Below are 26,554 nucleotides of genomic sequence, written 5' to 3' on the forward strand. Positions count from 1 at the left end.
ATGCCAGTTCAACAACAGGAGGTCAGCCAACCAGCAACGGAGAGGCAACCTCAATCTGCAGCTTGCTCCTCTGGGTCTCCGTCCGCATCCCCATTTTCCGCGTTCCGTCTGTCTCTCCTGGTAGCTCGGAGTTTCCTGATGTAGTCCTCCACCTGCTGCGGATTGATGAAAAAATGTTGTTTGCCCTGATGGGTCACCCTAAGTCGTGCCGGGTATTGGAGGGCATAATCCACCTGCATATCTCTCAACTTTTTCTTCACGTCCAGAAACTTTTTCCGCTGCTCCTGCACCAGCGGCGTAAAGTCCGGGTACACCGAGAAGGGCACTCCATCGCAAGACAAGTTGTGATTCGTCCGTGCTGCTCGTAGTGCTGCGTCGCGGTCACGGTAGTTGAGCAACCGGGCAATGATAGGCCGCGGCTGCGCCCCCGGCTTGGGCACTGGACCCAGGGAGCGGTGCGCCCTCTCGACGATAAATTGACCAGAGAAAGCCTCTCTGCCCACCGCAGCAACCAGGATTTTCTCCACGTATTCCTCCATGCGCCCAGTGTTGGTGGACTCCGGCACACCCGTTACGCAAATGTTATTGCGCCTACTTCTCGCCTCCAACTCCTCGTTCTTTGCCGCTATTACCCTCAGTATGTTGTCCATTCTGGAGAGGCGCGCGTCGTGAGAAGCAGTCGAGTCTTCCGAGGCAGAAATGCGTCTCTCCGCTTCCGTCAAGCGTTCTTCATGGACCTCCAGCTTCTGTACGACCCCATCCATCCTGGAGGACAGGCGGTCCACCTTGTCCACTATCGTGGCGAAGCCCTGTCTCATCTCCTCCAGCATTATGCGCATCTCAGGGGCCATGGACGTGGAGGGGGGCTCAGCGCCCGGTGGGTCGTGGGCACCGCCAGTGCCAGCCGTACCACGCAGTTGTTTCTTGGGTGGCGCAGGCTCAAAAGAGAGTTTAGGCTGTTTATTATCATTCTTCCCCATTGCGCTCCGCCTGTAGGGCCCCGGGGCGCCCAACGAGAGGCGATCAGTGTGTCGCTCACTGCCCCTCGCCAATCCTCCGCGCATTCGCGCCCCCTGTGCAGCGGTCGCGTCGTGGGTAGCGTCTCCTGCGTGAGGAGCAGGGCAGCAATACCAGAATGTCTCCCCCACTTCGATGTGCCCCAGCTCCGATGACCAGGGCCAGTCGCCGTTGTTTACGTGGGGGGTCGGAGCTCCAGCTGGTCACGTTGTGTGGGCGGCAGACAGTATCGCGCCGGCAAGGAGCAAGCAAAGTCCTCACTCAAAATGCCCCGGGGGGACGGTGGGGGGGGTTAGGGGGGGGAGACCCAGCGCGTCTCCACCGGACAGCAGCGTCCACAGTATGTTCTCAGTCCGTGGCCCCCACAGGCTCCATGACACTCCCCGACCCCCAGCGCCCAAGGGCAGCGAGTCCCAAGCAGGATTAGGTGCACCGCCGGTAATTCACAGTCAGAGGCCGGGGTCCCGGTAAATCACTCCTCAGCTCAGGCGGCAGCCCACGATACACTCCACACCACTAGCAGGGCGCAGATCCGCCGGCCAGCACCACCGCACAGCGCCGCGGCCAAAGGAGGGGGAAGATTCACCGCCGCCGCTAACCCCCGAGGTCCGGCAGGTCCCGCACCTCCCGGGCCGACCACTCCGATTCCGAGGCCTACCTGCCTCGTGGCAAGCCCCGACCTCGCGTGGCGCCGCACGCAGGTTCTCGCTCCTCCTCTCTCCAGCGATGCGTCCCGGCAAAAAGTCTTCGGTCGGCTAAGTTTGGCGCCGACACTCGGTTCGTCTCCAAAATCGGACCGGAGCTGCAGGGTAGGAAGGCTCACACTCGGTGAAAGTTCCAGGCATAGATCTGCAGGCAAACAGGATAAATTGAGGAGAAAGCTGACCAGGCGGCCAGAGCCTCACTAAAGTGCGGCCATTAGCTTGTGCGCCCTCTAGCGCCCCCCTTCTGGTTGCCAACCTTAATTATTCATATGACCAGGAGCGGCTCGTGCAGATAAGAGCGGTGCCCAGGTAAGGGGGATTCGACAGATGATGATGAGGGAAAATGTTATCAATAATTAATTTTCCCTCCTCGTCATTTGTCGAATCCCCCTACCTCATTCCACTGCCCCACTGCTCCTACCTGAACAGAGGCGCACCTGCATATTAAATTGAACAAGGGACAAGCCATGTGGGCAACCAAATGTAAGGCATCTCATTCCATATTCCTGGTAAAGTATCAGGCAGATGCTCATCCATCCACCTCACTTGCACTCGATGGAGGCACCCCATCTGGATGCATGTGCACTGCTTCTGCTGGGGGATGGATAGATATTTTTTCTGTAGCCAATGGAGTTGAACAGTTTATAATGGCCAGTAACTAGAGGCCGGTGGTCTTCAACACTTCTCCATTTGCTAATGTTATTGTCAGTTGGGATCTTCTTTTTCAACCTTTGGTATTATCTTGTTCCTTGCCCGCACTTTCTGTGACAGCTGGCCTCTCCATACTTCAAAAACTGGATAACTCCTGTTGTTTCAGTTTTCCTGCACCTCCCAATGTTTGTCTGGACCTACATACCCTTAGGAAATTCAACCATGAGTCTCCAAATTCCTGTGTGTGGTGTCTTAGGGGCATATGTATCATTGAAATTCGCATTCGCAAAGGTCGAAATTCGCCGAATTTCGGCCTTTGCGAATGCGAATTCTCAATATAGTATGTATGAAGCAAATGTGGTTCAAAATAAGAAATCGCACAATTTGCGATTCCTTATTTTGCGATTGCATGTAAGGAATCGCACAATGTGCGATTCCTTAAATGCAATGTATCATGCAAAAAAATATTGCTAATTGTCCCTAAGGAATCGCAAATTACCACCAACTTCAAGTTGGCGGTAAGTTGCGAATTCCTTTCAAAAAGCAATTGTTTTAAAAACAAAAGGTGCCATGTGATGCTCATACATGCCCTTAGGGCATGTATGTGCGCCATATGCGCACACATGTCATTTTCAGGGGTGCAGCAGGGTGTCCTTTGGACACCCCTGCACCCTTGCGAATATTCTCAATTTGCGATTAGCAAATTGCTAATCGCAAATTTCCCCTTCATTCCTCTGTGCCTCCTGGCCCATAGAAATGAATGGGAAATTATTCCTTAATTGCGATTAGCAATTTGCTAATCGCAATTAAGGAATCTTAAGAAATCGCTAAAAAGAAGCTGATTTCTACATACATACCATTTTGCGATTCTCAAATAGCGATTAGCAAAAAATCGCTATTTGAGAATCACAAAATGCTATTTTGATACATATCGCCCTAAATCTCTGTCTCATCTGACTCAGGACAGGTATGACTGTTTGGTATGTATGTTTATAGTATAACATTATGCTTAGCAGTGCTTAATCAGTGGTGGTGGATGGGAGTGCAGGGTACTGCTTATCATTTTTGGAGACCAGCACACATTTTACATCATAAGACCATGACTTTGGCCAACAAAGAGAGAGAAAGACGCAATGGGAAATGGAAAAGATAGGAAAGCATTGGCAAAGGAGAAAGCAGTAGCAAAGGCAGAAAGCAGGATTGAAACAGAATCTTCAAGACTGAGATAAAGAGACAGGATGTGTGAGGTGATGTCAAAAAGAGGCATGAGGTTGAATCAAGGCTAATCAGCCTTTGTATGCAGCAGCCCCAACATTTGGCAGCATTGGCAGTGGGCATCTCAGAAAAACCTGAGCTTATTTCTTTAACTACTTGGCACCCCAGTTCCTTAGTTTCAGTTAGTTTGCTGCTGTTGTTTATAATATAAGTGCATGTTTGCTCTAGTGTTAGCAGGGTGATAGTTTGCTTTTGTTAATTTTTCTAATTATGGTGTATTAAACTTTTCAGGCAAAGTCATAGTTAATAGGACCTGGGAACAATCCTGTTAAACCAGCCTCATATCTAGTTAAGCACACGTTTCACTGTCTTCATTTGGACTACTGTATAGTTGAATTGTAATACAGAATATCCAAGCCAGAATATTGATGGGGCAGAATATCATATTTGGGGACAAAATATTGAAGAGGTAAATTCACAGAGTGAAGTAAAGATTTACTATTTGTAACTCCACGTCTACTTACCTTTAAGAAAAATATCACCAAGGTACTCTAAATTTGTACATACCTTTCGATATTTTGTCCTTTGATATTATTGCCACGATATTCTGTCCATCGAGATTACTGCCTGCGACATTCATGCCAAAGAGTTGATACGCAGCCATTGATCTTGGATCCATGCTCTCGATCTGTCTTTTGTGTAGCCATTGTTATCATACATTATTTGGTGATTCGCTATTGAACTGTTTCCTGGCAGCATCTTTTTCCTCAGCTTTCGACATTAGAAAGTGATTTTTCTCAGCTGTGGCCTGGAACAAATATATGATATATACGGGACTTGACTAATAACTACTTCTTGAAAACTTCCTGTCTTCCCCAGCTAGCCTTTATATGAGTACAGTTAGTATTAAAGTAGAGTTGCGCTTACTAAGGGGCCAGTAATACACTTTTTGTTAGCTTAGGGGAAAAAACAGCCAGGAAAACTCTATTTAAAATAAATGTGGGAGTTTTTTCCCTTTTTTATTTAAAGTCAACATAAATCCAAGTTAGTGTAAAAGATTCTAGTTAGAAACCCATCATCTTGTTTCAAGGCGCAAGTCCATTGACTGTGGCTCTGTAGATTCTCAGATCCGTATCTCATTTACTCTTCTTTACTTCTTTCCTACACTTAACAGTTATTTGCGCTACACACCAGTCAGTGGCATCATTATTTACATTTGCATTTGTACATTAACTCTGTGTTAAAAGACGTCTACTCTCTATGGCTGCCCTTTCCTTTTCATCAATAGCACAAGTGTTCTCCTCTGTCATCCTTTAGGGCGTGTATCCTGCGACACAGGGTCTAAACACAAACCTCGTGGCTTTACTGTTGTGGTGTGTCCATAGGCACCTCCTACTTCCAGGAAGATGCTTAAAAGGAACCAACCAACAGAGTGGTGCATAGGAAACAAAAGGGATTAGGGACATAGTCTGGACAAAGGCCCTCTTTGGGTGTTAATGCTGACAGTAGCAGCCAGCTGCCTGGATCCTCTGGCTCCAACACCATCTTCCCAACAGCGTCTTGGACAGACGGCTCAGTCCTTTTCTGTGTTGTCTGTCTGTTAGTCATTGGCGAGCAGCGGGAGGCCTGTAGTAGGGCTTGTCCTAGGATAAAAACTCGGTTCGGCACTGTGGGTCAGTCTCTTCGCGGGTGGCACTGATGTAAGACGTTCGCATGCTGGGAGAGTACTGTGAAGGGATTGCCGAAGGCATAATCACAATCCAGAATGAAGCATTCATGAAAAGAGAAGGAAAAAATAATGAGGTTTTTAAATAGAGTCGTTGGCAAACAAATTAATAGAACATACTTAAAAAGTGTCTCTTTATGTGGTATATATATATAGATATAAGAACACACTTCGTAGAAATCTCTTGAACTCTCTTTTTGAAAATCAAAAGGCAGTATAATATCCGAGGAGCAACTCTAGTCCAAACCAGGCAATGAATATATAGGCAGTAGTGTGTGACTTTGTGAGGTAAAAAAGGTAAATAGTTAAGGTAGATCATCTTAAAAAACTGTGCTTTGAAAATACTACCTCAATTCCATTAACTACCACAAAACCTATAAAACATCTTGCTTCACTTTTGTTATTTATATTCTGACTGCCAATCATGCATACTTTTATCTACTTTTTAGTTACACTTAAAATGTAATGACTCTCACTAAGCTCTTAGTGGCCCTCTTATAATTCACAAGGACAAGGCTACATTGGTCGGTGCACTCTTCACGCATTCAAGCCTGCGATCTATTTTAAATTCTTCTTGAGAGCAAAGTCTACAATAACTTTCTTTATTACATGTTCATGTGAAAGTACATTTTGTTCTTTACTAATCAAATCCCACCGGTATCATACTTTTTGAAAAATAAATGTTGTTTTGTGCTGTGAGTGATTTCACTTCTGTAAGAATTACCAATCAGGCTTACTTTCCAAATGTATAATGTTATTGTAAGCAATTTTCTAACTAAGGGTCTTCTCATTTTCAGAGCTTCGTCAACCTTTAAAACAGGAAGTGACAAGAGAGGAAGACACTAAATTCAGGCTACAGATGCATTACATCAACCAAGGTCCAAAAGAAAAGGCTGCATTGCCTTTTACTTTGCATCTTCCAGAGAATGGAGCCTTGTATTTAATACATTTACTATTGCATCCTCAGTTGCCACCCCCTGTATCAGATATTGAAGCCAGTCAACGAAATGATGAGAAGGCTATGTAAGGAACACACTAACAAAAGAGTTAAAAATAAGAAATGCACAATACATTTACTGGAATTGCTAACAGAAATTAAAGCAGTAATAGTTAGTAGTATCATATATATTTTATTTTTGGGAAAAGAATGTGTGTCTTTAATCTCTCCAGAGCCTGTTAACATTCCAAACACTCTTTCTGTATTCTATATCTGCTAGTCCGCTACTTCTGTCATTTCTCTAGTACTCATTATTAAAATCTCTACAGTTTCTTAAATTAGTTCTGATTGACTTTTCATGTTATCTCAACATACTAGCTTCTATAATACATTTTTCATACAGGAAAGGACAGAAGGTGTTATCTAGCACACTAAAAATAAGTAAACTAAATATCACTAAATTTAAAAGGTTCTATATTGTTAGACTTATATTCAGGACAATTTAGTTTAATATATATTTGTGACGTGGGAACTGTTGTTTAAGGAGATTATTTCATGTCTAAGCATTGTCTAATCAGGTAAGATAACTTACCGAAGGGGGCGGGGACTGCCTATCAGTCGGGGGGACATTTTCATATCGAGGATTGCCACTGAACAAACCGCTTTGATTCCTGAAAATAACATTGAAAAAAACTAATAACAAAAAACAGCTACTACAAAAGTGAAGCTATCGACATATCTACGTGAGCATCAGAGATGGGCAATAATGGGGTGGAGATATAAAGGAGACAAAGGAACAAGTGTATGTTTGGTTGGCAGCCACTCTGGTGCCCACCAAAGCAAAATAATTACCTCTTCAGCAGAGCTCCTTAATGGAGACTGGCCACAATCAGATGAGTTGTGTGGCCTCATTATTTCTGGTGCCATGCCTAGAATGAATTTTCTGAAGGCTAATGATCAGAGATCTACGTTTTCTTTTACCCAAGAAATAGCAATGTTTTTGAAGCATAGTTCAATTAACCTGGTGCCTGCATACTGTATGCTGTAGAAAAGAACTAAAACTGAGCCGTTCATGTGTTAAGGGATCTTGTTGCTTATACCTCAAATACAACCATATATTGTTGGTGATTATGCTGTTTTTGTGAATTATCTCAAGGGTATTCTAGTGTCAGGGAAGCATTACTTTTATGAACTTAACTATAATTGATTTTACCTGTGCACCAGCAGGTTTTTAGATCTAGTAAGATTAGATCAAAGAGTAACTAGTGAATTAATATAACATGAAAAGGTGAGTGAAATGTTTATTTTTAACACAGGGTAGCACTTAATGTTCTAAGCAAAGAAGGCTGCATCTTCATTGCAAATGACTAAAGACACTTTTTGTCGTAGAGATATTTAGTGAAAGGAGTCCTTGTACGTATTGAGAGAGTGTTTTTGATTGTGTTTGAAGACAAGTGGGGAAAATAAATTTAACGAGAACTCAAAAAGTAAAAAGGAAATAGAAGAGAAGAGAAGGATATAGGTACTAGAAAGTGGTGTAAGACATAAGAGAGTTATAAAAAAGGAAAACAAGTTTTATCAACAAGAGAGAAGATGATGAATTCAGAAGACAAAATATTATAGAATATTAGCACAGAAAAAGATAACTCAAAGAACTATGTTTAGCTCTTTGTGAGATTTTTAAGGACAGAAAAATCCTTAAATTAAGACTAGAAAATTCACAAATGGCATATAACAAGTATAATACACGTAAAATATAATTTCCCTTAAACGTTCATATGAGTCCCAAGCTCCAATCCTTGGTCCCAGACTGGGAATTTTACAAATCTGATTGGCTGCTCTGTCTTGTGTTTTGCTTACATTTTTGAAAAATGGAAGGAAGGGCTATTCTAACTTGTATCTGACATTACCTCTATTTATTTGTCATGGAAGTACTTTATTTGTAACATTTTGAGGGCCCAGGTATTAAGACTTCCAAAACATGCAGTGGTTAAATAATGGAATTTTAAGACTTCCTCTATCACATGGAATATGAAGGGCATCAATGCATCAAAGAAAATGAATATCCACCAAAGGAAGGACTGACTGAGAAAAAGTAGTAGTAGTGGGGTTATAGAAACTAAATAAAATAGTGTGAGTAAGGGAAAAAAAGACAAAAAAGGCTTGCAGAACTAGGCAAGTGAGATACGACAGCAGCAGACTGATGGTAGGGTAAAAAGATAGTTGTGAAATGAAATATTCACAAGAAGTGTGATAGAGAAAATGTAATAGGTATCAAAAAAGAGGAAACACACTCCTATTACAAAACCCATTCCAATAGTTCAACACACCTGGTAAATACATTGACTGTGGCAATGGAGAGTCTAAGGATAATTTATAGTTCACATAGTTCAATAGTAGATTAGTTTAACTTCTCTCCCTTGTGCTGATGTCCTTTCATTTCTGGGTCTTCAAAAGAAAAAAGTCGAGCAAGAAACATGAAATAACTTGCCGATGCCACAGTGACTGTCTAAAAAAGTGAATAATGCTGGATGTGTGAGCTTTCTCAGACTGACTCATTTTCAGTGGAAATGCACTTCTCATGCAAAGAAAGAATAGACGGGACAATATAGGAAAAAAATAGAAGAAATGGTGTTGTTTGAGATAAAGAGGCCAGTACTCTATCTAAGCTCCTACTGATGACTCACAGATCTATTCACTGACACAACTGTCTTTATTCCACAACCATTCTTGCTGCTGGCTTAAGTATCTTGAAGAGTTGTACCCTGCTACATTAAGAACCCCAGATATTTACAAAACATTACACATCTTTTTCGTTTTACAAATCATCTGCTTGCGTTTGGAAATCTTTACTACTGGAGATTTGAACAGTTTAAGCTATCTCACATTTAATAAGATAATGAGAGCCTGTATTTCTAGCAGTGCCTCGGTTGATTAGGTTTCCATATTAACGCAGGTGATACAGATCTTTACTGTGTGTTTATATTCTGATTTAGTTGCTTTTTTTTTGCTACATAGAATTATACATTTATTTCATCATATCTTTAAATATGTGTGTTGTACATTGCTCTGGTGCCATTGCTATATCCGTGCTTTGAAAACAAATAGTACCGCAATAAAAGTAAGATGTATGGAAAAGAAACGAAATAGTGGAAGTATGTAGGTAATACATCTGCAGCTTTAGAGAGGAAGAAAAACTTCTATTGGAAAATGAGAAAGAAGTACGCAGCAGAAGCTTGGAAAAGTGCTAAAAAGAAAGCAGTGATTTGGAGAAGACCATACTGGGATGGTAGGGTTGGAGAAAAATATCAAAAGTCATACCCTTACTGGGTTGCATGTGTTATATCACATGACAATAATATTGCGTTCACTACATCAACCTAATCACTACATCACATAATAAGTATAGCTAAGTAGATGAGGGAGTAGATATGTTAAAGGAGTGAAATTCAGCAGTTTCAGAAACTAGTAAGAAGACAACAAGTGTTCTATTAAGAGGAAAGCATTAAGATCAGAAGATATGGAAGATATTAGCAGTATTTATTTAGGCGGAAGAAGAGTATATACATAAGAAAGAAAGACATTTATGGAGAAAGGAGACATTATTAAGCAAGACAGAGTAGAAGATAAGTGCAGAGCGGAAAAGAAGCTGGAAGTTTGGAAGGCTGAAAAGTAGACAAGGTTGGGAAATATACTTAACAAGACAGAAAAATCGAAAAGGGAGGAGACAGAGAGGCCTTTGGAAGAGGGAAGAGTACAAGGAATTGTGGAAGAGGATTAGAAGATAGGAATACTGAAGATGGATGATTGAGATTTAAGTAAGACAATAGAGAAGACAGAACAATGGAGGCAGATGGAAGACGGAGAATATGTCTTTAATATGGAAAGGAAAGAAAAGGACATGGGCTTGGAAGAGAAAACTTTGGACAGGATTGGAGAAGGGGATTGAAAGAAAGAATTAGTGAAGACAAAAAGACAAATATGAACGGCTATGAGGAAGACAGAACTTAATAGAAGGAGTCAGAATTATGAAATATGGAGATGATTGAACTATTAAAGTAGTAGAGGATGAAGCACTTGGCCATGTAACAGAAGATAGAATTATGTAAGAGGGAAATATAGAAAAACTATGAAAGAGGATAGGATGATAGAATTGATGAAGATTTAAAGTTGTAGGTAGAAAGGACAGAATTATGGAAGAGTGTTAAGGCAATTGTGAATTCGTGAGGGAAGAAATTGCTACATTACTCAGTAAGGCAGCCTTAGGATTTTGAAGAAGAGAATGAAAACGGCATTAAACTTATAGAATTGTCAAAGATAACACAGATCACATTGCAGCATGCAGCTTGCAAAAACTGTAAAGAAGCACAAGTGTGGAAAAGTTGGTGGCTTCTTCCTATCTTATTCTTCAGTTGTGTTTGTTCTAAGCTATACTGCAGACGTGTGGAAACTGCCTGGTTCTATGCATAATAGTATTGTTTCGTTATCTGCCATGCCTGGGGCAGATCTTTTCCTATCCCAAGTATATGAGAAACAGAAAAATAGGGGCAAGCCCCTTTGTCCCCATGTGGCTGCCGGCCAGAGTTTGCGGCTACTCACATGTACTGTGAGACGGGGGCGTTGGAAATGGGCGGGGCTGAAACCCGTAGGCTGCTGTGGCTGCCGCAGTTACTGCTGTAACTATAGAAACTGGGCAGGTGTGGTCTGCCTGTCGCGCGGAGCATCTGTCTACGTGCCTGAGGGTTAAAGGGGTCATCCTCATCACCATCGTCGTAATCCGAGTCCCTGTGGAATAAGGACAGAAAAACATATGTATAAGCTACCAGCAAATAGGACAACCCATGGACACCCATCATGCACATTTATTGACATATGATGCCATCCAGAAAGAAACAGTGGTCTTTCAATGCACAAGATGATCACAGATAGTATGTGGATGAATAGCAGATGAATGGACGCAGAAGTGAGGTGTCAATAAAGATTTATACATTTTGCTGCACATCTCAGGGCGATGGCCCTTCATCTCAACAGGGTTAATATTGGTTTAAACTCTATGGCTGATATGGCATAGTCTACTGGTATATCGGGTTAAGCTGTCTGATTTTTAGTGCTTGCAAGGCACATACATTTCTTTTAGGACTAACCAAAAAGCTGGGCTAACAGCGCATCTGCGTAAAACTAGCAACATTACTGAGTCGAGTGGTGCAGCTTTATCAGCTCACTGCCACTGTTCTTAAATGTGCTGCATTTTCAAATCAATGGGTAAACATGAGGTGCCTGCCCTTCACATAACTTTAAAAGAGCATGCGTGTCTGCCAGGCAGTGGAGTCTACAATACACCTTCCCTTGGAAAGAAATTACGATGTCGAGTTGTGCAGTGTAGGGCCACATATGAGACGCTTCCTTTCAATTGCAGCCTCTCAACTCTGGCATTTAGGATACTTATAAAATGTTACAATGGATATATACAGATAGCCTGAGTAAATAGACAGAGCCATCAATCTAGCCAGGTGATACTGGCAAAAAGCCTTGCACATGGCACTGACCTTTGAGGAGAATCCATGCCTCCCACACCTGCAGTGCTACAAGCTTTCAATGCTTTTGACCCCGAAGTGACTCAAATTCCAGACAGGTTTGTGGTAAACAAGAACACATTGTCTTATGGGCAATGTCTGAACAGCTATTGTTTATGCATTTGGTAAGACCCAACCCTTGTGGTTCCTGGTTGCATTCAGTAGGCTGTGGCATATTTGAGGCCACACTAGGATGCCTTTCCAGGGTCTTCCTGATCTGATCCCATAAATTACTTTACCAGGGGATGTTGCTCTAATCCTAGTTTTAGGGTCTATCTACGTTACCATCAGTCTTAGTGAAAGCCTTGGTGCAAAACTACCATTTAGAAGTTAAATTCCTGCAGAGCTACCAGTGAGAACATGCCGATGCCCAGCGGTGTGATGGTGGCGGCTAAACCCTCTCCAGGCTGCACGGGACTCACCTGTTCTGAAAGCGTTTCCAGGCGCGAGGCAGGCTACAGACAGCCGTGGTGAATGAGAGCGCCGACACAAAAGAGAAAAGTAAGAGAAAGAGGAGACCTTCCATGCCGTCGTAGCATAATCCTTTCACCCCGTCCACATAGTCCTAGGAGAAGACACCAAGAGTTAGGGTGCATCGGGCGCATTAAATATAAATATCTGGTACATTGTAAACATCTTGTCCGTTCTACTTGAGATGAAATATTAACAAACAAATTAAGTTAGTTAGAAATACAAATTGTATGTGAAATGTGGCAAACATACATATCTATGCACTCAGGGTTTATTACCCGAATCTACCTATTGTTTAATCAGCGGTCTAATCAAGAAAGATGACAAATCTAATTACAATCAGGGTCTATTGTTTATTAGCTCTACCTTGCTGCCAGCATATTTCATAAATCTCTCAATTCTATTGACAGAATGTGCTTTTTAACAAACAAAAGCCTGTTTTCTGTGAAACCTTGGATTGGCTACATAATTTAATATGTTTCTCCTCTTTTTTTCCAAAGATGATTAAACAATATAGTCCAGTGTTTCACTTGTCAATAAACATTCTCCATGTGGACAAAAAACAGTGTGTTCATGTAATGACACCAATATAAACTTTTCTGTCCGGAGCACCTGCAGTAAGGCAGGCATCCCATTTTCTGCACCAGATGCCTGGCTGGAGCACCTGCAGTAAGCCTGACTTCCCCTGCTCTGCCCCAGTTGCCGGACTAGAGGACCTGCAGTAAGGCAGGCATCCCCTGCTCTGCACCAGATGCCTGGCAAGAGGACCTGCAGTAAGGCAGGCATCCCCTGCTCTGCACCAGATGCCTGGCCAGAGGACCTGCAGTAAGGCAGGCATCCCCTGCTCTGCACCAGATGCCTGGCCGGGGGACCAGCAGCAAGGCAGGCATCTCATGCTCTGCACCAGATGCCAGCGAACAAATGGTCAGGGGTTCTACCCACTTAACCCTCCCGTACCTGAGCAGGAGACATCCTAGGATGAGAAAATAGCAACAAAGGGTACCGAAGGGATTGATCCAAATTTAATTCTCAAACAAGAAACAATTAATTCTCTTGTGAATCAGAAATCAAACATGAAAAAAATATACATATGTAAACTCATCAACACACATATGTGCGGACATCAAGGGAAGCACAACAACCGACAGTCTATATACAAAACGTCACATATACATATATACAAATATACATCACATTTACAGTATCACGTTTCTATGTACCCTAAACACAAGGTATATATAAAAAAAAATTATATATATATCCCAATTCGGATCAGTGCCTCCACTTAATTTACAATAGAGTGCACAACACAATGGTAGTCCCAAGAATAAAGCACCTGGGGGTTAAAACGTCAACCCAGTCTATATTTGTATTGGTGCCAATCAGACAAAAATCAAACACATTTTTTGAATAGTAACAGGGGACTCCAGTCGAAGCAAAAAGGTGTTGACGCAGTCGCGGTCGCGTTTCAACCAGATGATGTAGGCTTCATCAGGACAATGGGTACTCTATTTTTCAGGGTCCTAGCAATTTCTCGGACAGATATCGGCGACCAGCACACAAAACCACCCACACAAGGGTGGAGGGTGGGGTGGGAATCACTTTCTAGCCCCAGTATAAGAAATTATTCCTTTATATATATGCAGTGAGTCCATTCGGATGAGGCAAGAGGAAAACAGGCGTGGCTTGAATTACACATACTTTCTGCAATCACGGGGGCTGGGCGACACGGACAACCGGAATCAAACTCCAGATGCCTGGCTGGAGCACTTGCAGTAAGGCAGGCATCCCCTGCTCTGCAGCAGATGCCTGGCTGAAGGACCTGCAGTATGGTAGGCATCCCGTGCTCTGCACCAGATGCCTGGCCAGAGAACCTGCAGTAAGGCAGGCATTTCCTGCTCTGCGCCAGATGCCTGGCCAGAGGACCTACAGTATTGCAGGCATCTCATGCTCTGCACCAGATGCCTGGGAGGAAGACCTGCAGTAAGGCAGGCATCCCCTGCTCTGCACCAGATGCCTGGCCGGGGGACCAGCAGCAAGGCAGGCATCTCATGCTCTGCACCAGGTGCCTGGCTGGAGCACCTGCAGTAAGGCAGGCATCTCCTGCTCTGCACCAGAGATGCCTGGCTGGAGGACCTGCAGTAAGGCAGACATCCCCCGCTCTGCAGCAGATGCCTGGCTGAAGGACCTGCAGTGTGGTAGGCATCCCGTGCTCCGCACCAGATGCCTGGCTGGAGAGCCTGGCTGGAGAACCTGTAGTAAGGCAGGCCTTCCCTGCTCTGCACCAGATGCCTGGCTAGAGGACCTGCAGTAAGGCAGGCATCCCCTGCTCTGCACCAGATGCCTGGCTCGAGCACCTGCAGTAAGGCAGGCATCCCCTGCTCTGCACCAGTTGCCTGACTAGAGGACCTGCAGTGTGGTAGGCATCCCGTGCTCCGCACCAGATGCCTGGCTGGAGAGCCTGGCTGGAGAACCTGTAGTAAGGCAGGCCTTCCCTGCTCTGCACCAGATGCCTGGCTAGAGGACCTGCAGTAAGGCAGGCATCCCCTGCTCTGCACCAGATGCCTGGCTCGAGCACCTGCAGTAAGGCAGGCATCCCCTGCTCTGCACCAGATGCCTGGCTCGAGCACCTGCAGTAAGGCAGGCATCCCCTGCTCTGCACCAGTTGCCTGACTAGAGGACCTGCAGTAAGGCAGTCATCCCATGCTCTGCACCAGATGCCTGGCCAGAGGACCTGCAGTAGGGCAGGCATCCCCTGCTCTGCACCAGTTGCCTGACTAGAGGACCTGCAGTAAGGCAGGCATCCCCTGCTCTGCACCAGATGCCTGGCTCGAGCACCTGCAGTAAGGCAGGCATCCCCTGCTCTGCACCAGATGCCTGGCTCGAGCACCTGCAGTAAGGCAGACATCCCCTGCTCTGCACCAGTTGCCTGACTAGAGGACCTGCAGTAAGGCAGTCATCCCATGCTCTGCACCAGATGCCTGGCCAGAGGACCTGCAGTAGGGCAGGCATCCCCTGCTCTGCACCAGTTGCCTGACTAGAGGACCTGCAGTAAGGCAGACATCCCCCGCTCTGCAGCAGATGCCTGGCTGAAGGACCTGCAGTGTGGTAGGCATCCCGTGCTCCGCACCAGATGCCTGGCTGGAGAGCCTGGCTGGAGAACCTGTAGTAAGGCAGGCCTTCCCTGCTCTGCACCAGATGCCTGGCTAGAGGACCTGCAGTAAGGCAGGCATCCCCTGCTCTGCACCAGATGCCTGGCTCGAGCACCTGCAGTAAGGCAGGCATCCCCTGCTCTGCACCAGTTGCCTGACTAGAGGACCTGCAGTGTGGTAGGCATCCCGTGCTCCGCACCAGATGCCTGGCTGGAGAGCCTGGCTGGAGAACCTGTAGTAAGGCAGGCCTTCCCTGCTCTGCACCAGATGCCTGGCTAGAGGACCTGCAGTAAGGCAGGCATCCCCTGCTCTGCACCAGATGCCTGGCTCGAGCACCTGCAGTAAGGCAGGCATCCCCTGCTCTGCACCAGATGCCTGGCTCGAGCACCTGCAGTAAGGCAGGCATCCCCTGCTCTGCACCAGTTGCCTGACTAGAGGACCTGCAGTAAGGCAGTCATCCCATGCTCTGCACCAGATGCCTGGCCAGAGGACCTGCAGTAGGGCAGGCATCCCCTGCTCTGCACCAGTTGCCTGACTAGAGGACCTGCAGTAAGGCAGGCATCCCCTGCTCTGCACCAGATGCCTGGCTCGAGCACCTGCAGTAAGGCAGGCATCCCCTGCTCTGCACCAGATGCCTGGCTCGAGCACCTGCAGTAAGGCAGACATCCCCTGCTCTGCACCAGTTGCCTGACTAGAGGACCTGCAGTAAGGCAGTCATCCCATGCTCTGCACCAGATGCCTGGCCAGAGGACCTGCAGTAGGGCAGGCATCCCCTGCTCTGCACCAGTTGCCTGACTAGAGGACCTGCAGTAAGGCAGGCATCCCCGCTCTGCACCAGATGCCTGGCTAGAGGACCTGCAATAAGGCAGGCATCCCCTGCTCTGCACCAGATGCCTGGCTAAAGGATTTCCAAACCTAGGCAGCCCTCGATTGTGATATTCTCGCATTGTTCAATCAAGGCTAAATGTGCCCAGACAGATTGCAAGGATATTATATATTTCCAAAGAAGCCTTTTACATTTACATCATCTTCCTATGCATCTTAAAGGACAAACAAAAAACATAATTTTTTTTTACCAGTAATTGCATTGTTATCACTTTGTTCATTTATTCTCTGTGAGGCCAATTCACAAAGGGCCTCCCCAGCAATGCCCCAAAGTCGCGGTGGGGGGGCTCACTTGTGGTGGGGGGCCCACACTCATGGCGGAGACCCCACACTTGTGGCGGGACCTTCACAAGAGGTAACTGCAGTACAGAGGTCCCTGCATGATTGCGGGACCCCCGCAACAAGTGCAGGACCCGCAGCACAAGTGCCCCTCCCTCTGCCACGACTGCGGGACCTCTGCCACGAGTGAATAGGCCCTCTGTGTTAGGTAAATTGGTACTATATAAATATTATATATAGTCGTTAAAGAAGCACTTTTGGAAAGTAGCCTTTGGGTGGCTGTAAAAAACACACATGAGAAGGGCCGAGCACATTTCAGAGCTTTCTTGTAAAATGCTTCATTGACAGCCTCTGATGAAATAGAGGAGAAATTCTTCGGGTCCTTTTCTATGGAGCTGGTACGTCACCTCAAGGCCACATCCTAAAGCTGCTTCTCAGGATTTTTTAATTGTTAGATCTAGTTACAGATAGCCCAAGCTCTCGAGTTGGAAAATGCCTATTTTCAGCTTTCCAGAGCTTGAGGTGAGCACAAAGACCACCCTTTGCTTACCATTGGTTAGCATTCTTGTCGCTCACATTTGCTTGCTTCATATTCAATGGCTTGCCTTGCCCATCTTTTGTCTGTTCTTCCCCTAGACTAGAGTATAGACTCTTTACCTGTCTACTTCCACTGCTTACTTTTAGGAAACTATTTTTTCTTTTTGCTTAAGCACTTCATGAGTGTGCATGTGTTTTCCAGCTGTTCCCTAATGTGCTTCTCTCCTCCATGTCCTTGCTCCATATTGCTCTGTCTCATCTGTGAGCTTTTCTTCCCCCACCCTAACCTGCTCCTTTTCCTTCCTATTTGCTTAAACTCTCCACTGCATGTGTTTCCTATCTGCTTTCCTTGTGTGCTTCTATCCACCTACTGTGTCCTTCTCTCTTGTCTGTTTTCTTCTCTCTCATCCCCAATCCCTACTGCTCTATCCGTCTCATCTATGTGCTTCTTTTCCGCCACCTAGTTGTCCGTGTTGACTCTATTTCTCTCTCTCGTGCATCCTTGGTGCCCACTGCCATGTGTGCTCCCCATTTGTGTGCTGCTTTTCCCTTCCTCCACTACAACCGCTCATCTGTTACCTCCCATCCCTAACATCTGCAGTTGAACCCATGTTAACCACATGGCCTGTCATTACCCCAGAAGAAATCCCCGCCACCATGAAGTTCACCCACTCTTGGGCCACAACGGACGCCTGCTACCACCACACCTACTCCAGAGGACTACAACCCATCAATGCCATGCTCACACCCATTCTGAATGCCTCCACCTCTTCTGAAACCTTCCCAGATGGTTTGAAACACTGAACTGTCTTCCCATTGCCGAAGAAATCCCTTGTGGACCCTTCAATGCTCACCATCTACAGAAAAATCTCATGGCCAAGGTCTTAGAGAAAATTATCAACAAATACCTTGCCGAATTTCTCAACAACCACCAACTCCTTGACACTACTCTGTATGGTTTCAGACCCAACCACATCGCTGCCACGGATAACACCTGTATGATTCTGGATAGAGGAGACACGGCGGCCCTCATTCTCTTGGACCTCTGTGCAGCACTTGACAGTCTCCCACCCCATCCTCATCCAACACCTACACAACATCAGAATCCTATTTGCACACTCTGTTAGAACTGCTAGTCAGTTAGTCAGCCTGACACCAAACACCTTGGACGCCCTCGATCTCATCTGCGGAGTTCCACGAGAAATCTCCCTAAGCCCGACCCTGTTTAACACATACATGATCCCTCTAGCCAGCATCACTGGTTCTCAAAATATTCATGTCCTCTCCTACGCTGACGACACCCAACTCATTCTCTCCCTCATGAATAAGACGCCCAGTGCCCGGATCCAGTTCAGTGCCTTCATGACTGAAATCACCCACTGGATGAAGACAAACTGTCTAAAGCTGAACACCGACAAGACCGAAATCATGCCCTCTGGGAAGGGAACATCACTGTGGTACTCCACACTGGTGGGCAGCAGTACTAGGACTGGCACCTACCAACAATGCCAAGAACCTCTAGATCATCAGCAACAGTCAATGCGGTCACAGTCTCATTTTTCCAAATTCTAAAGATGCTGAGGAAGGTTGTCAATTGGCTCTTAATCAGCACCCAAAAAAACCATCACGCATGCCATGGTCAAAAGCAAGCTTGACTATGGGAGCAGCCTCTGCATGATCAATAAAAAACTCACCAGAAGGCTGGAGACCATTCAGAACTTGGCAGCCAGACTCACTTTCAAGCTCCCATACCGCGCTCACATCACACCACATCTGAAGAAGCTCATCTGGCTCCCTATTCACAATTGAGCACAGTTCAATCTTTCAAGGCACTCTTTCAAGGCAGTACATAAAACTGTCTTAGCATACCTCAACAATCGTATCTGCTTTCACAAACCTTCCAGACACCTCTTCTCGTCCAGACTCCTACGTGCACAAGTCCCACGCATACAGAAAGAAAACCATATCTGGTGGCTGAGCCTTCTCCTATATCGCTCCTAAGGCATGGAATGACCTGCAGCTACACATAAGAGCCTCTTTTCACTTCTTGAATTATGCAGGAAATTAAAGACCTGGCTTTTCAAGTGGTTCCACGAGGCTAGGCTCACACCTGCCTAGGCCCTAGATGTGGCTAGACTCACACCTGCTCAGCATCAGGATATCCTCCCGGGTGATAGAACACTCTACAAATCTACATTAAATAACATAACATGGATGCATGTAGAACATGAGTACATAGAAGAGTAAGGTGTGTCAGATCTGGAGGAAACCTGATTGCATATACAATGTTGATATGAAAGCAGGACTGGGCGTGCCATTTATCTTATCAGTCATTTCCTGAGGGCTTGTTTTAGGGCGGATTGGGAGCCTTTGGAGGCTGGTTTTTGGAGAGTCAAATGATGTTGCTGATGTCTCTATCATTATCAACAGAGACCTGAAATTTATTGCATTAGGCACAGCGGGTCTTGAGCAGAAAGAGAGAGGGAGAGGAGGGGAAAAGATGCAGGTGAATGAAAGAGAACAGAAAGAAACAGGGAGAGAAAGAGAGAGTAAAGAGAGAGAGGGAAGAAAGAAGCATTGGGAAACAGGATGGGCAGGAAATGAGAAAGAAAGAGAGAAGTTAACAGGCTAGGGACAGGATTGAGGGGGAAGTACTTGGTAACTTTTGCCAGGGCTGATGATTGTAGTTTCCCTATCCAGTCCTGGATGGAAGGAGGTCTAAGGCAGAAAGGTAAAATGTACAGAATGAAACATTGTACTGTTGTTGTTTTCACATTACTTTAAACTTGTTTACAATTTGAGGCTCACAGAGATACGGTAATGTGTGAGTTACTCTATATCTTCACCACGCGTCAAGAGCTCGGGTTCAAATGTCTATAGAGTGTCATAAATGAGGACTCTCAGCTGAGGAAATACACAGTTTCAGATTTGTTATTGGGTTGCAAGGCGTCACACATGATGCTGCAAGGGCAATGCAATCCTTAAGTGTGATTTATTGTGCAATGCAAGGCCACCTTGCATGACCCGATGTTGCTTAGTAAATCTGGAGTAACGCAAGGCTGGGCAAATTGCTGCCTTGTGTTATTCTCCCCTGGGAAGGCTTTCCGTGAGTGAAGCATGGGTGTCCTCATGCCTTCACTCATGGATTTTGACACATTCCCAGATTTAGCAAGGCTGATAAACCTAGGAATGGGTCAAAACGCTTTGCCTTTCCTTTAGAGGCGCAACCAGAAGAAATATCTTTATTCCTCCTTTTTTTCCTATTTCTAAGCGTACTGCCGCACACTTTTAAAAGAAGAAAAGACCTCTAAGGTTTGTTTAGGTGTGGGAAGGTGCGCCTTCCTGCACAAAAACAATCCTGCCTGCAAAGCAGACACCCTTGCACCATGACGCAAAGGTGCTTGCATTGGCGCTGGGCTGCACTGAGTGCACTAGCGCAAGGAGAGAGCAGGAATGCGCCCTATCAATCAATGATTGATACGGCGCATTCCTGCCCTCTAGATTTGACGCAGCGCAGCAAGTTGTGTTGCTGCGCTACAATGCATCAAAGTTTGATCAATCTGGCCCTGAGTTTGCGCTGAATGGGAAAGCATTGACCTATGGACTCATTAGTTCTCTTTCTCTGCTGCTTGGCCTCACTTTTCATCAATGCTTGCAAAGTGTTTTCCAAATGAATGGTTAGATCGAAGGATGCTACCCACCTTTGCTGTTCTGTTGGCGTCTTTACATTGCGGAAAATACCCTACATTTTGTTTTTCAAGCCAGAGATTAAGCACAGTATATATATATAAGCTGAGTGGCCTGTCTTCTGCAGGACAATGAGGCTGCTGGATGTCTGGAAGGGAAGGGCAGATACTAGGGCCTGATGAGGCGAGTGAGCGAAATGGAGTAGGCGAAGCGACACACAGTAATGCAGTCCTTGCAGTTTACCTTATGCAGCCCCCGGCAGTTGAGTAAGGCCACCAGGTGGTGGAAGCTTCCCTCTGTTGTGTTCAACATTGCCTGGGCCGCCAGGAGGTGTTTCTGTCGAGGAGAGTAGCAAAAGAGAACTTGTAAGACTTGTAAAAGGACCTACAACAATTAGATGTCACACAAGCAATACTATCTAATGCTTTGCTGCCCAATTACATCACAGGAAGTGACATCACAAGACCTTCCACCAAAATGATGGAGTTTTTTTTTTTTTAGCTTCGTATCTGTAGGATATGAATAAACCGTAATTGGCAAGAGGCACACACATCGAATTCCTAAATGTATCAAAAGCTAATACACAGTACTTTTATGATACATTTGCCAAATCGCACTGGTTGTAAAGAAGCAAAATATTGGGTGTGGGGCACACACTTCATTGCCCAATAGAATAACTATATATCAAAAATATTGTGTAATCGCATAGATTAAATCATACATAAATCAGCAAATATTACTAAGATAAGTATAGTGCAAAAAAGTAGATAGAAATATGCAAAATAGTGGTAGAGAATTGGTGCAGAGGGGGCCCGTTTCTTAAAGAAAGTCATACATCTGCACTTACAGGTCTCACATGGCCGCTGATTGACAACTTTTAGGAATTCACAAAAATTATTCCTGAACAACACCTCAAAACCTCCCATGTCCTCCCATTTAGTTGCTTTCTAACCTCTTCTAGTGTGAGAAGTGGTTGGAAATACTCACTAGCTCCCCACTCCCCACATCTTAGTATATTTACTCATAGTAAACCCAATGTGTGAGTAAATCCATTAGTGGTTGTAAAACCAACTTTTGTGACTTCCAAAAGTTGTTTTGCACTCGCAGAAAATGCGGTCTGCCTGTGTAAGCCAAACTAACCCATCACAATAACAATGTGAACAGAGTCTGCCTCAGTGAAGAGTGATAGGGCCTGCCTCTCCACTCAACAGGAAGCCTTGGATTCAATTCATATTATTAAGGTAGTAATTCTTGCATAGGACAACTTTCAGAAAAACGTCACTTTGGTTTTACTTGAGCCTGCCCACTTTGTAAAAGTTCTCAAAAATAACTGTTAAAGTTTGAAACGTTCTGTTGAATAGGAAAACGCGATTGGTCGTTATTTTCTACATATTTTATTGTAGGATAGCTGCTTCTTGTATTTGCTCAAAGTGAAATGTCTTCCTAAGAGTTTTTCAGATATGACGTGCACGTTTGTGGGAAGGAGCAATGGCACCCTTATGAGATCTCCGGCACTTGCAGGATTTCTCACCATGACGCTGTGTAGGTTGCATCACCAACGATCTGGAATGCCTTAGCTCTTGCTGCCATCTACAGGGATTTTGTGGTAACATTTCTAGCAGGGTCCTCTAAGCCTATGTGACCCAGAGTGCACATTTTTTTATTTTATTTATTTTATTTAATGCGTTTTCATATAGAGCGGACTTTACCAGAAGGTGTCAGAGCGCTTCACAATAGGAACAGTAGTGATACATGAGGAACAATTGCAAGTCAACATGTTACAAAAGAAAACGTTACGTTACATAAGGCAATAGTGACAATTGTGCATGTATCAAGAGCAAACAAAATACAAGAGGTCGCAAACGATACGTTACAAGAGGTAAAAAAGTGACATGTGTGTATGTTACGAAAGCGCACAAGGGACAAGTAGAGGCAGAGAGTATAGAGCAGAGCACAGCATGTTGGGTGGCTCGATGGAAACAGGAGGGGGTGTAATTGGCGGTGGTAGGCAGGGGGAAGTCGGGGGTGGGAGGGGAGATGGGGTATAGGGTTCAGAGGTGGGGAAAGGTGGTGGTTGAGAGCGGGCATTGGTGCATCAGAGGTGAAAGGAGAGTTGACTTTGTTGGCGTTGCAAGAAGGATAGGAATGTTGCAAGAAGGATAGGAATGAAGGACATAGCTAGGGGAGGTAGGTGGGGAGCGCGACGGTGGGGCAGAGGGTGAAAGGAGGAATGTGTGGAGACATAGGAATGAAGGATGTTTGGGAGGAAGTGAGGGAAAGGGGTTAGAGAGGTCCTGTAAGCAAGCTAGGGAGGTGGCGGTGAGGGAACGGGCAACTGGCGGAGTGAGGGGGCTGAGAAATGGGGAAGTTGAAGTAAGGAAGTGGTTCTGCTAGGCCCGAGGGAGGGAAAGTGAAAGGGTTACCAAGGGGGGAAAGAGGGTAGCACAGTATTGGGGGAGGGAGAGAGATGCAATGGGTTTGGGAGAAATCGGGAGACATAGCGAGGTGAGGAGGGGGAAAAGAAGAGGAGAAGAGGATGGAATAAGGGGGACTTAAGGAAGGTTAACAAGGGGGGAAGGTTGGAGGAGAGGTGGACTAAAAAGGAGGGTGGCAGGTAGGGATAGGGGGGAGGAGATGAGATTGGATGGTGCAGATTGGCCTAGGAGCTGATTAGCTAGAGGTCCCGCTGGAGTGATGAAGGAGGGGGCATACTGGGAGGGGGAAGAATGGGAGAGGAGGGCACAGGATAGGGGGAGGGAGGAGGGTCGAACTGTGCCTCCCGAGGGTGCAGCCTATTGGAGTGTAGGGGGTCAGGGGTGGAGAAAGGGAGTAATGGGTGGAGCTAGATGAAGAGTCAAGGGACAAGAAGGTCACAGGGGAGGGGCGTAGGGAAGGGAAGAGGTGGTCGAAAAGAGAGAGACAGGTGTCTTTGGCTTGGATCATGACTGTACCGTTGATATAGAGTGAGATGGTGAGGGAGCCGTTGAAACACGCAGAGGGGGACATTTTTTGCGGTTTCCCATGAGGGATAGAGAAGGAGGAGGGGACGTTAAGGGAGTTGTGTAAGCTGGTGGACCAAGAGGGGATGTCGTGAGTGAAGAAAATGAAATCGTTTTTGAGCCTCCCCTGGCGACCATTGTAAAATTGATTGACAAAAAGGAAATCAGGGAAACATTCCATGGTGTTATGCTTGAAATGTTTTGCGGCAGCTTTAGTCAGGTTAGGAGGATAAATGATTTTGTAGCAATGAATTCCAGACTTAACTCGAGTGGTGGCCATGATGGGAGAATGAGGAGGAGGGGGGTGGTGGGGATAAGAGAGGGGTGTTACCAGGAAGGCTGTGGTGAGGAGAAGTATGAGTGCAAAAAGGGGGCACATATTCCAGACGACGGGTGAAGATATCTGAACTAATATGCAGCCCGGAAGTGAGGCGATTAGGAGCAGGTTGTTACTTCAGAGCAGGATAAGATGGGTGCACAAATTCCAGTAGTTGAGAGAGCTTTACTGCTTGGGAGTCTCTATGATTCCGTTCGTATTTTGATGGGCCCTTTACCTACATAATCACATAATATACATGGTGCCACCTGGGGTGCCAGGGAATTGTTTAGACAAGACAGGGCCCACTGGACCACTGTCAGAACCATCACAGAGCGAACTTAGCAAAAGTACAACAGATCATAAACGTACAACCAGTAATCACTGGTAAACACTGTACCTAGCATCAGTCTGGAACAGAAACCACATTATGCACAGCATCACATTAGGCGCCAAACGCAATGTATGCCCATAATTTCAACAGTCTAATATTAGACCCTAGCCCAGAGGTCTTCAATCTGTGGGGCGCGACCCCCAGGGGGGTCGTGGAGTCCTTGGAAGGGGGTCGCAGAATCTGTCCGAGCGTGGCTTGCCTTAACCCTAAGTTCATTGAGGGGTGAAAAACATCAAAGCCTCATTAACACGCAGAAGGTCTTTTAAATACCTGTAAAGTACTCTGGTGCGGTTGTGTGTGTCCCCGGGAAGCTGTCTCAGCCCGGGCTGACACACACAAGGCTTGGCGAGGGGGAGGGAGGCCGAAACCCTTTGAATTCGATATATATAATACATTTTAAATTTAGGATTCCTGAAATGAAAAGCTGAATGTTCTGTTTTTGTACAGCGTTAAAATGAGGGGAAAACATTTGAGCGTTTACAGAAATCAAGGAAGGAGATGCATTGAGCTCTTTGAGTATACAAATGTATTCCCCTCATTTTCATGCTGTAATTTAAAATGCATTATAGATATCGAGTGTATGTTGATCCTTGTAATTTTTCATAAAAAAGGAAATTAATTACTTTTGAAAACACGTTTACCTATATACGTTACGTTCATTGATGTTTAAATAAACATTTCAAGTTTAGTGATTTGAATGAGATTTCTATGGTAATTTTTGGATTAGTGTCAGTTACCAGTGGTGTTAGAAGATTAAAATGAATATCTAATGTAAGGTGTAGTTTGTAATACATTGACTCCACACCAAGCCAAGTTATTTCACAGCAGCGTGCAACTGCAAGCACCTTTTCTTTTGTTGCACCTCTCAATGGGCTACAAAAAAATTCAGTGCCTTAAACAGAAAAGAGCAGCAGTTTGCTCAATAGACGCATGTACATTATTGTCGTTGTAATAATCCAGTTTTCTCAATTCTGGATTACAATTAAATATAAACGGCAATCTTATCTATAAAATGTAGAATGTATTTGTTTCTGTCATAGTTGTGAAAATAAATGCAGCCCAATAACAGGTTATTTAGAAAAACTGTACTAATAAATGCGTATTCACAAGTATATTACTACAGTGCTGAGGCCAAAATTTATTTTATGGTAAAACCTTCATGATAAAAGCATTTCATACCGCATCACAGATTGCTTGTAACATTTACTTTGCACAGGGAAACAACGCTCCTATAGTCAACACATCTCTTCAGTTTTCTTTTACCTACTTCAGAAATGTACCCCACTGCGTCCTGGTTTTGGTAAGATAAGCAGGGCTTTAAGTGGGCCAGTTCTCACTGGGGCCTCGAAACGGGTCTCTATCGGGCTCTGTTTTGTGCCCGGGCACAGGCAGTTAGTTTTTTTCCAGACTGCAGTGACCGATGTGCGCTGCTCACACTGCTCACTTCTCACTATTGGAGAAGTAACGGCATGACGTCATGCCAGGTGAGCACACCGATGTGCGCTGCTCACACTACTCACTGGTCACTAGTGGAGAAGTTACAGCATGACATCATGCCAGGTGAGCACATGGATGTACGCTGCTCACACTACTCACTTCTCACTAGTGGAGAAGTTACGGCATGACGTCGTGCCAGGTGAGCGTTGTAGGGGAAGGGAAATCCTTTAAAGAGAGTCATGTTCTCTCTGGATTTCCCTTCTCTTTTCGAGACTCAGGAGCAGCAACATTGTTGTGGTGTTAACAGGGCTTTAAGTGGAAGCTTTTTCAATATTAAATACAACAAGCCAGAGTTGCTGCTTATTTATCTTATGCAACTAACAACCATTGACAAAGCCAATAGTCCAAACTTGTTGTAGGTATGATGTTACTTGTTGTATTATATATCTGGATGCAATGACAGAAAAAGCAAAATACAAGTTGGGTGGCACACTATGCTAAGCACAGATTTTTAGCTTGTGTTTTTAAGCCACACCCTTAATTACATTGGCCACAACCCTTTGAGAGACCCCCC

At 45.2% G+C, this 26,554-nt stretch overlaps 1 protein-coding gene across 3 annotated transcripts in view; it reads right to left on the minus strand.

The window, feature by feature from the left end:
• Positions 1-4,574: 4,574 nt before the first annotated feature.
• Positions 4,575-26,554, minus strand: part of TTYH1 (tweety family member 1) — a 274,965-nt gene continuing 252,985 nt past the window's right edge. The window contains exons 10-14 of one of the 3 annotated variants that reach the window (XM_086930265.1): positions 21,078-21,170; positions 12,246-12,388; positions 10,987-11,035; positions 6,843-6,921; positions 4,575-5,314 (exon numbers count right to left, since the gene is read on the minus strand). In XM_086930265.1, coding sequence (XP_086786391.1) covers positions 6,883-6,921; positions 10,987-11,035; positions 12,246-12,388; positions 21,078-21,170 — 324 coding nt within the window. In that variant the 3' untranslated portion in view covers positions 4,575-5,314; positions 6,843-6,882. Of the gene's footprint in view, positions 5,315-6,842; positions 6,922-10,849; positions 11,036-12,245; positions 12,389-21,077; positions 21,171-26,554 lie in introns of all 3 variants that reach the window. The other 2 variants (XM_086930263.1, XM_086930264.1) reach the window with 2 other exon arrangements.

This window comes from Lissotriton vulgaris, chromosome 7 (assembly GCF_964263255.1).
Source record: "Lissotriton vulgaris chromosome 7, aLisVul1.2, whole genome shotgun sequence".
NCBI lineage: Eukaryota > Metazoa > Chordata > Amphibia > Caudata > Salamandridae > Lissotriton > Lissotriton vulgaris.